The sequence below is a fragment of the Danio rerio genome, chromosome 4 (genome assembly GCF_049306965.1).
Source record: "Danio rerio strain Tuebingen ecotype United States chromosome 4, GRCz12tu, whole genome shotgun sequence".
Lineage (NCBI taxonomy): Eukaryota > Metazoa > Chordata > Actinopteri > Cypriniformes > Danionidae > Danio > Danio rerio.
In genome coordinates this window covers 60,342,777-60,361,322 of record NC_133179.1, presented here as the reverse complement: position 1 = coordinate 60,361,322, position 18,546 = coordinate 60,342,777, and the positions used below count along the sequence as shown (strand labels likewise).

General features: G+C 37.2%; 2 protein-coding genes across 3 annotated transcripts in view; both read left to right on the top strand.

The window, feature by feature from the left end:
* The window catches only part of LOC137491022 (NLR family CARD domain-containing protein 3-like), a 68,033-nt gene extending 65,007 nt beyond the window's left edge, over positions 1 to 3,026 (top strand). For both annotated transcript variants that reach the window (XM_073948275.1, XM_068220058.2), the window contains exons 10-11: positions 1,301 to 1,347; positions 2,091 to 3,026. In XM_073948275.1, coding sequence (XP_073804376.1) covers positions 1,301 to 1,347; positions 2,091 to 2,626 — 583 coding nt within the window. In that variant the 3' untranslated portion in view covers positions 2,627 to 3,026. The remainder of the gene's footprint in view (positions 1 to 1,300; positions 1,348 to 2,090) is intronic.
* A 5,759-nt stretch (positions 3,027 to 8,785) lies between these two features.
* Positions 8,786 to 16,761, top strand: LOC141374994 (uncharacterized). Its single transcript, XM_073948451.1, has 3 exons — positions 8,786 to 8,841; positions 9,486 to 9,635; positions 14,909 to 16,761. Exons 2-3 carry the CDS (start codon positions 9,551 to 9,553, stop codon positions 16,291 to 16,293), a joined length of 1,470 nt encoding a protein of 489 aa, XP_073804552.1. The 5' UTR covers positions 8,786 to 8,841; positions 9,486 to 9,550; the 3' UTR covers positions 16,294 to 16,761.
* Positions 16,762 to 18,546: the final 1,785 nt, after the last annotated feature.

Genomic DNA, 18,546 nt, shown 5'->3' with positions numbered 1-18,546 from the left:
GGCCGCACGCACGCGGCGCCTCTCTAACAGACTTTTTAGAGCTGTGGGCTGGGCGACACCCAACACATTTGCAAGGTTTTACAATCTGCGAGTGGAGCTGGTTTCCCCAAGGTTATTAGATAACCCCTTGGTGATTGAGGAAACAACTCGGTAGGGTGTTGAAACACGCTTGCTGCGCCATTCTCCCTAACATGGAGGTACGTGCGCCTTTTTATCTGTCAGTAAAGTTCCCCGTCAGGTGACCCCTGCAGATTCCTCCGTGGCCCCCAGCACTGACTCAGCGGAGGAGTCACCTGCTGGCCCACTACGTTGTTGGTCTGCCCGCTGGTCAGCCCGCGTTTTGGGTATAGGTGCCTGCTATGCGTGATCCCCACTAGGCGATTCCATATGCTTATTCCGCCACGGTTCCGTATGCTTATTCCGCCACGCTTGCTTGACTATCCCCTCATCGGGGGCGTTGGTAAGGTGCAGTCATTATGGTGCTTTCCATAGTTCTTCCATTTCGTGGATTTTCACAAAGATCAAATCCACTTAATAGCACTGAAGTTCCCCAATCGAAGGGGAACGTTCGAGGTTACAGAAGTAACCCTTCGTTCCCCGAGGAGGGGAACGGAAGTGCTATACTCCGTCGCCATAATGAATGTCTCTTCAGCTTAAAAGGATGGCGTTTGCTCGCTCCAGGTGTGCTTATATGCTGGGATAATTGGCAATGAAGCACACCTGTGCAAGCTTACGCTGCCAATTCATTGCATTCATTAGCCCGTTCAATACTCTTTCAGACAAGCGGCTTCTGAACCGAATCCTCCCATTTCGTGGATTTTCAAATCAAATCCACTTATAGCACTTCCATTCCCTCCTCGGGGAACGAAGGGTTACTTCTGTTACCTCGAACGTTCTGAGTCTGTTTGGAGATAATGAAGAGGCATTTGACAGAAGATGAAAATTTTCATCATATTTCAAGTCATTTAACACTGAATTCTGCTTTATTATTGTGCTGCACTTTTGTCAATTGATCATTGAATGAATCCTTCAGTCTTTCTATCTGTCTGTTTCTGTTTCCATTCTGTTTTCTGTTTCCACATCTGATCTAAAAGCTCTGTGTGTCATTCAGAAGCTGATTTGACAGCTCCACACACACTCATGTTGTTTTACTGCAGTTATTAATGCACTGAGATCAGCGAATCACAATCCAGCATTCAGCACACACTCCATGTGTCTTATTGAGTGTGTGTCTGTGTGTGTGCGTGTTGTGTGTGTGTGTGTGTACTGACTGAATGTCAATCTGTGTGTGTGTTTACAGTCTGGATCATGGAGGAGAGAAGAGGATTACAGCAGGACCACGCAAATGTAGAACTACACACACACACACACACACACACACACTCTCTCAAACACACACACGCATGCACACACTCACACAATCAGACACACACACACGCTCCCTTCTGTCTCTCTCTCGCATGCTCACACACACACACACACACATACACACTCTCTCAAATACACACACGCATGCACACACTCACACAATCAGACACACACACACGCTCCCTTCTGTCTCTCTCTCACACGCTCACACACAATCAGACATACACACTCACACACATGCATTCACCCTCTCTCACACACATTAACTCTCTCACACACACACACACACACACTTCCTCTCTCTCTCACACTCACACACACACAGCAGTGACCACATGGACACACAAACACACACACTCGCACACACACACACAGCCGTGACCACATGCATACACACACACACACTCGCACACACACACAGCAGTGAATACATGCACACACACACACTCCCTCTCTCCCTCTTACACACACACACACACATCAGTGAACACACGCACACACTCATACACAATCAGACACACACACACACACACAGCAGTGAACACATGCACACAAACACACACATACTCCCTCTCTCTCTCTCTCTCAAACACACATACACACGCACACACACAAACACACCCCCCCCCCCTTCTCTCTCTCTCTCTTTCAGACACACACATACACATTCACATACACACACACACACAGCTGTGGTTATAAATGTGTGTTCTTGTGTTCAGATGTCTGTTTCCTCACTCTGGATCCAAACACAGCACACACTCAACTCATTCTTTCTGAGGAGAACAGAGAGGTGAAGAGTGTGAGAGAGAATCAGCCGTATCCTGATCATCCCGACAGATTTGATGGTTATTATTGTCTTCAGGTGTTGTGCAGAGAGAGTGTGTGTGGACGCTGTTACTGGGAGATTGACTGGAGTGGAGAAGATCATGGTGTGGAAATATCAGTGTCATATAAGAGCATCAGGAGGAAGAGAAGAAGTGATGAGTGTTGGTTTGGAGGTAATGCTCAGTCCTGGAGTTTGATATGCTCTCGCTCCAGTTTCTCATTCTGGCACAATAACACACGCACTGATCTCCCAGTGAAGGCGCTCAGCAGGAGAATAGGAGTGTTTGTGGATCACAGTGTAGGAACTCTGATCTTCTACAACATCTATAGAGACACAATGAGCCTCATCCACTCAGTCCAGACCACATTCACTGAGCCGCTCTGCCCTGGGTTTGGGCTTTATCCTGGATCATCAGTGAAACTGAGCTGAAGACTGATGAGAGATTTACCCAGAATCCTCTGCAGGAGCAGTCAGTGGCAGTGAGATGGTGTGTGCTTGCGTGCGTGCATGTGTGTGTTTGTGTGTGCGTGTGTATGTGTGTGCGTGTGTGTGTGTGTCTTGAATCAACTGTAGAGAAATCCAGCAGCTCAATGAATAAAGGAGAAATGAAGTGTGACGTTTGTTTCTGCTCTTCTGATCTTCTTCTTCTTCATGATTTGACTTGAACTGAACAATAAAAACACATTTATTCCAGTATTTATTGATCTGTTCATGTTAGTTGATGACAGTAAAGTTGTTCTCTGTTAGTTCTTGTTGACTCTCAGTGCATTAACTGATGTTCACAAGCACAACTGTGGATTAATAATGCTTAATAAAGCAAATAAATCAAGCTCAGTAATGTCTGTGTCCAGTAATAAGCCTGTAACTCTTGAGTAGATGAGGAGTTTTCTGTGTTGGATTGACTAAAGTAGGAAAACACACAGTTTAGCTGAAGCTTTCCTGCTGTGCTCAGAGAAATAAAGACTTCTGCTCCATCAAGACCAACACAGAGACACTGAGGAGATACTGAACACAGACCAAGCGCTCTCTCAATCACAACACACACAGCACACACACATTCAGCACGTCTGTGGACACATCTGCACATTCAGCCACACATACACACACACACACACACACACACACACACATCTCTGTGTGTATTCTAGTTCAGGTCAGTTATGGTGTCACTGTACATGGAGTCAGTCTACAGCTAAAGTTCTCTACAGTTGTATAGCCGCAGGGTTTAATGTGTTGATTTTATTCTCTACAGATATATTTCCTATGACTAAAGTTTGTCTATATTTTATTTCTTATTTCATTCAGTAATTTATTTCTCATCTATAATCTTGTTGTGTTTAAGGTCATGGCTGGTCGTATAAGCATTTCACTGGATATTGTCGTGTGTATGAGTTTGTATTTGATAAAGAAAACTGAATTTTAATGTAAAGTCAAATGAGATATTGAATAAAACAACATTTCAGCTGAAGTTAAAGTCTTATTTTCTCTTGATTTTTCATCTTTATTAACACTTGATGTGATTCTCCCTTGTATATTCACTGGGCTCAGCTAATTTCGTGTCTAACAGTAATATTCTGTGCTAGTTTCAGCATCCTGATCATCTTGAGTTGCTTGTTATATCAGTTCCAGTACTGACTGATCTAATGTAGGTCTTATTGTAAAGTGTCCTTTAGAGATCTGTAAGTGCTGTATTCATATATAGACCCATAATGTTATCTATATTCTTATTTTATAGCTCCAATACTCATTTGTTTTTTTAAAACTTTCTCTAAATCCTGCTTCAACTTACTCGTGCTCAGAGAAGCTGCACAGAAATCTTCAGCTCCAGTGGTTTGTGTTGTCTTGAGGACACGCCCACAATCAGGAGAATCTCATGAATATTCATGTCAGTGGGGCCAGTAATATTTCAGGATCAGTGTTGTGCAAGTTACTTCCAAACTGTAATACATTACAGATGACTAATTACTGTTATTTAAATGTAATCCCTTACCTTACAATATTACTGTCTCAGAATTGTAAATAGTTACATTACTCTTATATTACTTTTTAGTTACTTTCATCAAAATAACTACAGAATTAGAAATTAACATTATAAAATTCTATAATGTTCTATAATGAGCATTTTACATCTAGTAGAAAGTGATTTGATGTATCAGAATGATGTATCAGACTGACCTCTCCAGGCTACTAACAATATAGTATACAATTGGAAATGTGAAGGCTCAAGAAAATGCAAGAAAGGAGGACAGCCAGAATTACAAATGATCTGTTAAAAGTATGGTAGAGGTAAAGTGATTATCTGGCAATATCTGTGAATGGCTTAGCTATATTCATATTAGACACAACAGGCCGATATGTAAACTCCAATGCCATGACAAAATGCAGATTTTGTTTCTTTTCTTATTGTTGCCATTATTGTATTTACTTTACATTCAAGTGGTTTACAACACAAAACCGTCCTGCACAAAGTGAGCATGATGAACAGCTTTCTCAGTATAAAGTTTGTGCACCGATTTCCTGTTTGTGGACAAAACTGCTTGCGAGCTCTCACATACGCTGCTCGCGCACAAATTCTCACGATCTCTCAAATATGCACAGCTCACGCACAATTTTTTTGCGTGCTCTCATTACACTGCTCTCTTTGTGAGATTATATGCAGACTCACAAATTGTGTCTTGTGTTCCCTCTTCCTTTCGAGCTTTTTGATATGATTTATATTAGTACACTATTTATTAACAATAACCAAAATACTAAAATAGACTTATAATTTTTAATCTAATAAAACATAAAATTTTTGGCTGTATGTTATATGATGAGATATTTCCAGTTTTAAACACCCTTTAAACACAAAACATTTATTAAACATCCAAAAGGTGCACCATACTAATCAAATAAAAAACGTTTAGACAAAAATAAAAACTAACGCAAGCAGAAATGTAACTAATAGAAACACTTGATAAGGTATTATAGCCTACTGTACTATTCACTCTTCAAATAAATCTCATTATTAATCACATTTTTTTATGGCAACTAAAATAAAGTGAACTAGTGTCTGTTCTCTTCTACATTGTTGATGAGGTTGTGGAGGACATTTTCCCTGCCATCATCTTCATTTTGAGAAGAAGCTGTTCCACAGGGCCCCTGAACACACATATTGTGATTAAGTACTTAAATTACCCTGTTGCGTTAATACTATAGTTACTATGGTAAAACAACAAGTGTAATATAAACAAATGATCCAGTGCTGTAGTTTTTTTTTTTTTACAATATGGGGTATATTGTACTACAATTCACCACACTTTACTGTAGTAAAACTACACTTTATATTTAATTTTACGAGTTCACTATTCTTAATACGACAGTATGCTTAAGCATTCATTGTAAATACTAGCCTAAAACATAGGCAGTATACCTTACACTCAAAAACACTAGTATTTATTATAGAATTTATCTTAACCTGTAGGTAAATAGTGTAGCAATATATAAACCATATAAAAATTCTTGGGATAACAATTAAATAGGAGGATCTCTGGAGAGCAACAAAACGAAAGGAAGAGGAAACACAAGGCAGATTGTGAGTCTGCATCATCTGATGGAGCGAGAGCAGGTCGTTAGCACGTGAGCAGCCCAGCCAGTGTTGAGTGAACGCGAGGAGTTTTGTCCACAGAGGAAACCGGCACGTTCACTCGCTCGTATTACATGAATGAGCTTACGACATTTGTCAGTGAAATAACGCCATATGCACTTACGTCCGTCTTGCGAATGCACTGTCTTCTGCCATTTTCATCTATTTGCCGCTTTTCCGCTGCGCGTACTGCAAACCGGGCTGAGCCAATAGCCCCGGACCTTGAGCTCAGAAGCTGAAATCATTCCGCGTTCAAAGTAAAAAGGTCCCATTGTCAGAGGGAGATTAATGACAGCACGCGCATATATTCTCTAGCCACGAACAGGAATTAGAACTGCGGTATTTTTTATTTGTTAATGTCTTGCGGGCGAAAAGTGTGTTGTAACGCACGCATTACTGAACATGTACCGAGTAAAATATTACTAAAAATGTATTAGTAATGTCTTACACTACTGCGTTACAGGAAAATGTAATACATTACTGTAATACATTACTTTTGTAACGCATTACTCCCAACACTGCAGAAAATGTTGAAAAAAGCAGCCATGTAAAAAGTAGGAGCTGTTGAACCATATAGTGGCTGCTTTTTGACCCTGTAGCCTATTCTCTTCATTTCAGCAGAAGAAACTCACACAGTGTAGCAGCCCCATGGCATCAAAGAAGGAGGCAGAGATGCTTGCACGGTGATTTATTTTAACAGTATGAAACACTGAAATGCTTCACTTGTCACAGTGTTGACAAGAACACTGTAAAACTACACAAACCAAAAAAAAACACAGTGTAAACAATCACAAGAACGTAAAGCATAATATACACTGACATTCACAATACAAACACAGTGCACCATTCAAACACAGTGCACAATTCAATAAACAACAAAGAACCAGCAAACAATTAAACAAACAAACATACCTCGTTCCGCTTTGCCATAAAGGGGGAGCTAAATTGTTCTCATTCGTTTATCTGCTAGAGTATGCTGCTCATATTTATTTTTCAGCGTGAGGCAACAAACACCTGTTGCACACCGGCCAATGCTGATTATGAGGTGCTGGAGGGAAAGCTACTAAGCCCAAATTACTGGGCAATTTATAGGCGTTGCCCTCTAGTGGTGACTTAAGGATAGGGAGGATGGAGATCATTACAAACAGGTTTGGATCGAGTGGAGGATGAGTAAATTACAGAATTGTAATTTTTATGTGAACTACTCCTTTAATGCTTCTTTAAGTAAAGGTAAATTTAATATTATCACTGAAGATATTGCCAAAGAATGGCAGGAAACGTGGAACAGATAATAAGAGACAACAATTTATATGAAACAAAATTGTATTAAAATGTTTAGATTAAAGGGTCACGAAACACCAAAACACATTTTTTGACCTGTTGACAGTCGTATATGTGTCCCACACTGCTAAAAACACTATTAGGACACCTATATTTCACTAAAAAGTGTAAATTGGTTGTTTTTGCGTTATTTCAAGCAAATTCGTACTTCCTGTTTGAAACGAATTTTTGAAGCTGCGTCACGGCCATGACATAATAGCGTGTATTCCAGCGTGCAGACTGGGCGTCTGTGCCAGAGTGAGTCTTATTACGTCTTACAGTGTGATACATTAATGCATGAGTAAGGCTTGGTTCAAACCAATCAGCACGCTCTATTGTGGAACTTCATTAATATGCATTAGTGTCACCGTGTTTACGCCACAAAGACGCCACGTTGTGTTGGCAAAACAAGCGTGAAGTGTTGCTTTTATAGTTTGCTGCCGTTAAGTTTCGTTTTCATTTTCTCTCTGTGAGAGCTCAGTCTCACGTGTGGATTAACAGTGTACGCGACACTCGACAACAATAACTTACGTGTCTAAGGAGGATTATTGTTTACCTGAGAGCTGTTCTCATCTGCAAACGCTGAAATCTGAATTCGCTTGTAGTATTCTCTCCATAAAGACGCGGCTCTAGTTGCTGGTAATTGTCCTGTCTCTACAGATTTGGTAAGTGAGCGACCAGTGCTCTTTGTTTATTCAGTTTGTTCGTATCGAATTAAGTTACTATTGCACTGAGTGCAGAAATGTAAGCACCGCATTTTGTGACCGGAATAACACACGCGGCTTTCTGATGCTACCTGCCGTGTGCATCTAAGTTTCCGGGAAATGCAGAGTTTTTTTCTCTCTCATTCGCCGTGTGGTATCAAACATTGCATGAAAAATACACGCTTGCAGCAGTTCCTTGAATCAAATATCTCGTTTGTCGCGAGAGGCATGAATGAATTCCCTGAATGAAAGAGCCAAACTGCAGTTAAAGTCCAACTTTTAATAATTTGGCAAATAATTCGACTACAGATGTCCATGTAAACACAGTCACATTGTCCGCTGTGGGTGTGTATTTTGACTCTGAAACTCGCGCGTGCACAAATAGACACTCCCACACCATCCCACTTTAGTTCCTCCGACACTCCCCCCTAAACAGAGCTGGACACGCCCACTTTTCTGACTTTTTCCAAAGTGGAGGTGTGAAAACACCCTGCTGAAACGAGGGGGTTTCATGGCCCTTTAAAAATTTTTGATCAACTGTAAAATATTGAAGTGTGTGTGTGTGTGTGAGAGAAATCTAATCTATTTTTAAAATATTTTTTATTAATCTTTTTATTTTTATTAATTTATTTTTAATTTTATTAATCTATTTTTATTTTATTTATTTCTGTGTTTTCTCTGTATTATATTTTATATCCATATTTGTTTGCACTACTGCCTATTTTGCACTGTCTTGTTCGTACGCAGTGACGCTGCACTGCTTTGGCAATATGAATGTACAGTTATTTGTCATGCCAAAAAAGCACCTAAAATGTGAAATATGAGAGAGAGAGCAGAAATAGTATAAAGTGAAAAACAAGGGAGAATGTATCAATAAGTCATGACTGCAACAGTAAATGGCAAAAAAGCAAAACAAAATAAAGACTCTTATTTTGGCGTGGCGTGTGACGTCATCAGGCGGCGCCGCTTCAGCGCTGTGATTCAACTGGGGAAAGGTTTGTGCTTTAAAACGTTTACAGATATAAACCGATTTATTTAAAGTTTCAGGATTTTTTCTTCCGATGCTAAATTATTTACCTGCTGTTGACAACAATATTTAAACCCTTTATACAGTGTAGTACTATTTTGTTCTTAGTAGCCGAGGGCTATTGTTTGAAACAGAAAAGAGTGTAACGTTAATAAGTGTTTTAAAGCAGGGTTTCCCAAACTTTTCTGATAGAGGTAAAGTTGGTTTTATATTCACACATTTGTTCATTTAGCTGTCTCTATATTGTTTACCATGTTACTTTGAATATTTGATTGGAATTAGCATGCAAGTGTGACTTATAAACAACATTAGCACTGTTTATTTGATTGTAAACAATGTTGTACTTTGATAGTCATTGGCTGCTAATATGATTTCCCTATTTAGAATTTGCAAAGAATACTTTAATGAAATTATATTATTAAGGGGAAAGTCAGAATGTGCGAATATAAAACCAATTTCACCTCTATTTTTAAAGAAATGTTTTACCTGATTTCGTTTTGATAATTAAAATAAACTGTTGAAGCAAGTGTTAAAGAGAAGTTATTTTGTTTCTGTTCATTGTTTTATTACTTTTAAACAGGACATTTTTATTGTTTTGTTCATTTTAAACAGGACAAAGTGTCAAAACGCTGAGAAAATCTCCTGCTGAAGCGACTGATCTCCACACTGTTATAAAGATGGCGTTTATTAAAGAGGAGAGTGAAGATGTGAAGATTGAAGAAACATTCACAGTCAAACAGGAAGATCTGCAGGAACAAACAGGTTGATTTTCATACTCAAAGACAAACTCAGTCATTTGATCCTCATTCAGATATATTTTAATAATAAGAATACTAAATTAAATCCATCTTGCAGCCCTGAGTGTGCTGCCTAGTTCCCCTACATGCACATAAGCACTCATTGAAAGACAAGAATGAGTTTCTTTTGTCACTTGTTCTCATGTGTTTTGTCATTCTTTTATGTGTTATTAGTCTCCCATTTTCTCTACCTTCTTAAGGTTATTGCTTTTCTTGTTCTTTTGCTGTTTGTAAAACGTCCTTGAGCACTGGTGCTTTATAAAATAATTAAAAACAATAAAATAATAAAAGGTTTAACTAAGCTGATGATATTTGACCTACAGTATTCCCATAAAAGACTTAACATTTTAGGCCTTAAAAAGTCTTAAATTTACTGAAATACTGTGCTGTATTGTGTCTTTTTTAAACAAGTCTTTATTTTCCTTTGTTCATGTTTTTCTACCCAATCTGGCCAAAAAAAAAGCGGTGATTAAAGTCAAAAGCCTGACTTGAATGAGCTGAACTAAACGTCCACGCTTAAATTGGTTCCATAACAGCAAGTTGAAGATCATTTGATCTGACTAGTCTGAGTTCAGTTTAAATAATCTAGATAACTGCTCCCACACGTTTCTGTCGTGAAACCTTAAGTCGAGCATAGATACATCGATTATGTTGTGTGCTACCATGGCAACTTAGAGAACTGAAAGTGCTCTAAAATGAGACACAGCTGTTCACAGCGAGTGAGCCGCGAAACTGCAGATTGTTCAATAGACTACATTAGTTGCAATATATTTTTAAATATATGCTATTTTTTACACCTATTAACATGAAATTAAATATTTGTTATAATACATAGTAATTGTGCTTGACCGCGCGCATGTGCGTGAGAGAGAGAATTTGCACTTATTTCCAATTCTTGCTTGCAAGGAAAAGTTTTAATGCATTGCAGGCTCACTGTAATGTACAAAATGTTCTAAATGTAAGCATATAGGTTTAAAATCAACAAAGAGCCGTGCGGCAAATCGTTGCTTTCCCTTTGCCACTTTTTTCCCGCGGCCCGTGGGAAAATATCTTTACATTAAAGTGAGGCTGCTGCACAGCACGGATTATCTCCCGATTATTCAACTCATTTTATAGCTTTAAAGTCATTATTTAAGAAATGTAGTCTTCTTCTTTAAATTAGTCAGTGTCTTTCTTACCCCCATGCTCGTGTGGGTTCCCTCCAGCTTCTCTGGTTTCCCCCAAATCCAAAGACATGCGGCATGCGCTAGCTCTTCGAGAGAGAGAGAGAGAGAGAGAGAGAGAGAGAGCTAAGAACACCCCTCTTTTCTACAGGATGCTTTACAATAATAGATTTGTGCCAGGGGTAACTAAGTTTGAACAATTTAAATTTGATTTATGAAACCAAATCTGCCATTAACGAACTTGACTTAATAAAATAAGCCTGGCTTTTTCTGTACGCTTGGTTTATGGAATAGCCCCTTGGACACCGGTTTTTGACACCCCTGCCTTTAGTTATATGTAAAGTGTATTTACAAGTACTTTTATCAGTAGATTTATAATATATATATATATATATATATATATATATATATATATATATATATATATATTTTATTTTTTTTATATATATATATTTTTAATTATTTATATTCTATATAATATTTAGATTTATCAGTAGCCTACACACAGTTCACACCTGCATCCTCTCCTTTTAAGTTCAGACTTCGCAAGTTTGATATGGAAAACAGACTCTTGAGGACTTGTCTTAAATCTTCAAAGGGAACGGTGTACTTTTAAATCCTTATTCACAACATCCAATACATTGTTTCACTATCTTAACAATACAATTAAAACATGATAGAAGGAACTGCTATTTTTGTTTTGATATTAACAAATTAAAAGACAGCAGAAATGTTTAGGCATCATGTAGATTCATATAAGAGCTTCATCTTCACTGTATGCATATTCATAACAAAACAGAGCCTATAATGGCCATTATAAAAGTATAATGTACAATAAGTTTATACATAGCAGGAAATAAAGGCAAGCGATCAGTCAATATACAGAATGTGGTTACATTCATTATTAACTTATCTTTGCGCTCAGCCAAAACACGTTACCTGAGAACAAGTAATAGATTCAAAAGACCAAAGTCAGGGAATATGTTGTTAGATTAGGACTGGATGATATGGCAAAAATTTATATCACAATATACTTCTTAATTTCGGTCGATATGATATAATTCCGATATCGATATGGACAATATTCAAAAGACAAGAAAAAACTGCCAAAAACGCACACAATAGATGCATGTACCTACAAATGTCTGCAAACTGAATTAGCAAAGTCTATAATACCTCCAGGCTCTTGTAACTTTTCTTTAAATAAAATTATCTTTCTATTTTTCCTTTACAAACAGACTTTATATATATAGACTTAGTTCATGGGGGTTAGCTTAACCAGCATGATGGACAGAAACTTTTATCAGAGTTTTTTTATGTGTGTGTGTGTGTGTATATATATATATATATATATATATATATATATATATATATATATATATATATATATATATATATATATATATATTTAACAATCAAAATAATACCAAAATCCACATCGTAAAAAAAATTGAAAAAGAATAATAATTATAATTAAAAAACAAATCAAAAAGATTATAGGCTACATTAATATTTCCAAAAGAAAAGAGTTGTTTGAGTATATTAAGTTCTGGTTGCTTTTTATCTTAAACATCTTTTAAGGGTTCTTTCTGACTATTTTTGTGTATGTAATTACCTAAGTAAGTTAAAAGATTTAACATAAAATAGTTCTTCTATTTTTTTATATAGTCTATTTATATAAACTAATATTTTGTATAACACATTTTCATTATTTAACAGATTTAATACCTCTATTAATCAAATTCTTTCTATTTCATCAGCTTTGAAATAACCAGATTCCTGAAACATATCTTTGTGAAATTTATTTTGTAAGTTTCCTTGAGTGCTATACCAGCATGCAGAGAGTTTCGTGTGTGTGTGTGTTAATTTGGGTGTTTATCCAAGGATCAAGTTTATGTTCGGATCGAGTTTATATGTCTGTGCATGTGTATGTGGGTGTATGCATGCACTAGGTTTATATATGTGCAAGTGTTATACTTGTTTGAACATAGTATATGTTTATATATGTATATTCATGTGTAGATATGCGAAACCCTACACTGCGCCTCATAGCCTTCTGTGTTTGGTGTTGGGAAGGTGGATGGTGAGGCGACAGGTTGACTTAAACTTTTATGAACCTATTTGATGTGTTTACGATGCTAGTCGGCATCGCTCTCCCGCACAGTTTGCAGAGCGCCGAAACAAAAAGCTGATCGGAACTTAAAAAGCCAAACAACATCCACATCAACTACTTTGTCTGCATTCTTACTTGTGGAAGCTTGTTCCTCTATATCTGTATTCAGGTCGCTCATTTTGTAGCTTTCTGTGACAGAGCAGCTTAACCAACTTCTGAGCGCTGCCATCATGCAAGTGACATAACGCTGATTCTGAGCACGTAAAGTCATTTAGTGACAAATGATACAAGATAGAAAATCTTTTATATATATATATATATATATATATATATATATATATATATATATATATATATATATATATATATATATAGATCGATAGATAGATACATAGATAGATAGATATGATAAAACATATGTAAAACATATACACAAATGTATCGAAATATCGGAAATGGGTTTAAAAATCATATCACCGTTATTGAAAAAAAATCTATCGTGATACATTGATATTATATTATTGTCCAGCCCTATGTTAGATATAGAGAACAAGATGAATTAAATATCACTTTTAGCAAATATAGTGAGATTAGATCCAGCATAACTCGTAACATCAAAAAGGAAAAAAAAACATTGATAAATTAACCCACTTCTCATTTACTAGTCTGTTATGAGCCATATCATACCTCTTGAGCCTCCTATCTCCTCCTGATTTGCAGTTTCTGTTTGTTTTTTGAAAATGTAATTGTCTTTTAACTAAGGTGTAATGTTGTCCAGATACTGGAATTTCTGACTTCATTACTTTGCTATATATTGATGTTCAATAGGCAACTATTTTTGATATAGTAACAATTGTATCAAAAATGGTACAAAATTTTTTTCTTAAGTAGAAAATTTTTTCTTACGTTTTTTTTTTTTTTTAGTTTTCCTCAAAATAGGTTGATGTGGGCATTGTAGCACTTTAAATGCATGTAATGCCTGTTTCATTTACACTTGAGCAGAAATTCCATATATGTCTCACAAAAGTAGCAGAACATTCCAGGAAATCCCTAATATGGATGAAGGCATCCAGCTATTGCTGTTGAATGAAAATAAGATCTGAATAAATATTAAAAGGCTTCAACTGATCATTTACATGCCTGCGCCCATAAATGGTTTATATGTGTACTTCCAGCCATCTTAGGTATATTTATAAGAAAGTCGATTTATAATTTAATGCTAACTGACGTAGCATGTTCCAGTAGAATATAGCTATAAAATAATATGCTAGATGCATAGATGCTAGATTATGTAAAAATAAAATGTTTCCAAATATCAATCCGTTTGCTAAAACACAAAAAGTTTTGACCAAATTGATCCACAAAATCAACCCAGAATGGATGAAAATGACCCAACAGCACACAAGGGGAAAGGTGCATATTTCAGCCTTTATGCAGATGCTGTACAGGTATGTCTCATGTTTGCGAGACAAATATTCAGCTGTTTGTTCAACTGTTACCTCAGAACTTTTTTTTTCCGATGCGTTTACCAGTCAGGCACAGAATGAACAAGTATTCCCTGTCTGCTTTACAAATTTTAGAAAAACGTTTTGTTGTAATTCTGAATATATACGAATAAAAATAGGCTTTTTACAGCTTTCAAATCTGTGTCTTATCAATATGACCAAAATGACTTTTATGAGAAACTCTGAAAACTGGACTGACACAGTTTCAATTTACTAGAACTTCTAAGTTAAGTGGCTTCAGCACAATTTACATTGTAAAAGCACTAGATGAAGATGAATTGAATCTGCTTAAATGTGCACACGTTAATAGACTGAACAAAATATGACCTGATTTATTTTACATTTAATGTGCATCAAAATTACAGTGGTGTAGCCAATGTTTCCAGTGTCTTTTCATCTTTACGCTTTTGATGAGAGTTTTAAGACTTAATGAAAACTAATGTTTTATTTATTTCAGACCTAATTGAAGAGAATAAGGGGAGGAAAGATGAGGAACATCATGTCAAAATTGAGGAAAAAACTCATTTACAGACTGATGGTATTTTGAAAAGGAGAGACAAGAATCGTTTCACCTGCACTCAGTGTGGAAGGAATTTTGGAAGAAAAGGCAATCTTAAGATTCACATGAGGATCCACACTGGAGAGAAACCGTTCACATGCACTCAGTGTGGGAAGAGTTTCAGCAAATCATCATCCATTAATAAACACATGAGGATCCACACTGGAGAGAAACCATTCACATGCACTCAGTGTGGGAGGAGTTTCAGCCAATCATCATACCTTAATAAACACATGATGATCCACACTGGAGAGAAACCATTCACTTGCACTCAGTGTGGGAAAAGTTTTAGGCAATCATCATCCCTTAGTTACCACATGATGATCCACGCTGGAGAGAAACCATTCACATGCTCCCAGTGTGTGAAGAGTTTCAGTTGCTCATCTCACCTTAATAAACACATGATGATCCACACTGGAGAGAAACCATTCTCATGCACTCAGTGTGGGAAGAGTTTCAGACACTCATTATTTCTTAAACAACACATGATGATCCACACTGGAGAGAAACCATTCACATGCACTCAGTGTGGGAAGAGTTTCAGCCAATCATCATCCCTTAATCACCACATGAGGATCCACACTGGAGAGAAACCATTCACATGCACTCAGTGTGGGAAGAGTTTCATACAATCATCACAACTTAACCGACACATCATGATCCACACTGGAGAGAAACCATTCACATGCACTCAGTGTGGGAAGAGTTTCAGCCAATCATCAAACTTTAATCTACACATGATGATCCACACTGGAGAGAAACCATACACATGCACTCACTGTGGGAAGAGTTTCAGCAAATCATCATCCCTTAATGAACACATGACTATCCACTCTGGAGAGAAACCATTCACATGCACTCAGTGTAGGAAGAGTTTCAGTTGCTCATCTCACCTTAATCACCACATGAGGATCCACACTGGAGAGAAACCATTCTCATGCACTCAGTGTGGGAAGAGTTTGAGACGCTCATCATCTCTTAAAGAACACATGAGGATCCACACTGGAGAGAAACCATTCACATGCACTCAGTGTGGGAAGAGTTTCAGCCAATCATCATCCCTTAATCACCACATGAGGACCCACACTGGAGAGAAACCATTTACATGCACTCAGTGTGGGAAGAGTTTCATACAATCATCACAACTTAACCGACACATGAGGACCCACACTGGAGAGAAACCATTTACATGCACTCAGTGTGGGAAGAGTTTCATACAATCATCACAACTTAACCGACACATGAGGATCCACACTGGAGAGAAACCATTCACATGCATCTAAGCCACAGTTACACTGGACCTTTCTCCCCATAGACTTCCATTCATATGCACGCAAATGCGTCAGACTGTAAACGAAAGTTTGTGGGTCAAGTTTTGCAGTTCACTGCGTTACAGAGTTCAAGCTTGGTAAACTCTGGCCTGCGAAATCGCATTACTTGACTGTGTGAGACCAATCGAAGATAAAAACATGACCTCTCACGACAATCGCTCACTTTTTTTAATGTCTAATCATCTTGTTTAATCCCGCCCCTTTTCGCAGTGCCATAAAACAAAATGTCGCATGCTCAAACTCTAGTGTTACTGCAGCTTCGATTTGGGATGAGTTTCAGCAGCTCATCAGAAATGAACCTGTTAAGTTTTTGGGCTGTTTTGGGTATTTCCGCCTGAATTTGGCCTTCCGATTTAAAAAGCTTTCCATAACCACATTCATAGGAATAAATACAAAAGTTTGGTATCATTTTAAATGAAATCCTTTAAAATTTCATAAAATACTGTTTTATATAAACTGAAGTTAAAAAATGTGTAACTCAGGCCTTGAGTGCTCCATCAAAAATTCCATTTCTTTCCAGCAGGTGTCAGTAAACACAAGAAAAATACATTTCTCTCTATAATAATGCATGCAAGAGTTATTCTATTCCAACTGGAAGAAGGTAACATGCCAAAAAAAAAAAAAAAGTATTTCCCCCTACCTAAATTTAAAGTCTCACCACACCCACATAAAGTACAATAAATGCTATAACTTAATGTCATTTTAAAGAAAACCCTTTGAAATTACAAAAAAACACTGCAGTTAAATGCTAACTATTATTATATATGTTGTCTGTCCTATGATGAACCACCTCAACACAAACAGCTTTGTTTTTTTTTGTTTTAAAGCAAGTCTTAGTGCATAACTCAGGCCCTGTGTGCTCTATCAAACTGAGGACAGTTTTTGTTTGTTACCAGCATATGTCAGGACGCACAAGAAAAAATTATTTTGTCTTAATCATGTAGTATGCAAGAATCATTTTAGTTCAACCGAAGGGTGGGAAAAAACAACACAAGTTTCCTACCTGTCAAAAATGAAAAACAAGATATTACAAGGGTTATTATCACAAAAATCAAAATTTTACTTCTTCATAACCACATCAAAATCATAACACTATCAAAAAAAGCAAATGGCACAGTAGTACTTTTTTCCATTTTATTTTTCAATGTCTAAACGGCCTTCACACATTAAATATGAAATAAATAATGTACAAATATATATAAACTGCAATTATATATAAATAAATATTTTAGAAAAGTAATGTGCAAAGTCTAATAAAAGATTTTGAAAAATGACTAGTAAAAAAAAGGGTCATTTTGTAAATACGTTATCGTATTTTTTTGAATTTTGGAATTTCATGACCCAAATTTATTGCATTTGGCACTTACAAGACATAGCAGGGGATTACTCATTCACACAAGGACAGAAAAAGCTGAAAATGGACTAATTTTGTTGCGAAGAACCTAAGGTAAAGGATGATGTAGCTTGTTTGGCTATCTGGAGCAGCGCACAGAGCAAATAGACAATAATTGCCCTTGTATATTTATAAAATAGGAGTTCATACCTTATGATTTATTCAAAGACTTTTGGACAAGTGACTGTAAATTGTTGTGGAAAAAATATTCTGGTCTGCTAAATACTCAACGCGTAGCTGTGCATTTATACTTCTGCGCAGTCTCTGTTGGTCTGCATTAACACTTCCGAAACGCTAGTTGGCAGTGAGGTGTAAATGTTCCTCTGTGTCGAGTTTCTTCGCTGGTGCTTTGTTTTTCCTGAACACTTCCTGAATGTACAAGTGACTCAAACTTGCTCTTTTTGAAGCAGAAACCGGCGGACGTGCAACAACTTTACTATAAGGTAAACACAAAACAAAACTTTTTATCTGGAGCTCTCTCACGGGACTCCACACTTGTAAACAATTGCTCTATTGGGCTTACGCGGCTCAGTCCCGCCCAGACTCGTCAGCGCTACTAAGCTGACCAATCACAGAGCTTGCGCTACGCGTCGTTGTGATGTGTAGTTACATTTTTTGAGAGGTGCACGTCAGCGATTGCCACGGCGTAGGGCTATGCTTTAGCGCCGTAGCATAAGCATGGGCTTGACGCAGAAGTATAAATCAGCCTTTAGAGGGACTATATCAGAAGAAAGTCTCTTTCCTAACCCTCAACCGGAATGCAGCATAAGGTACCAACATATCAGTACAATCAACCTCACTAATGCAACACA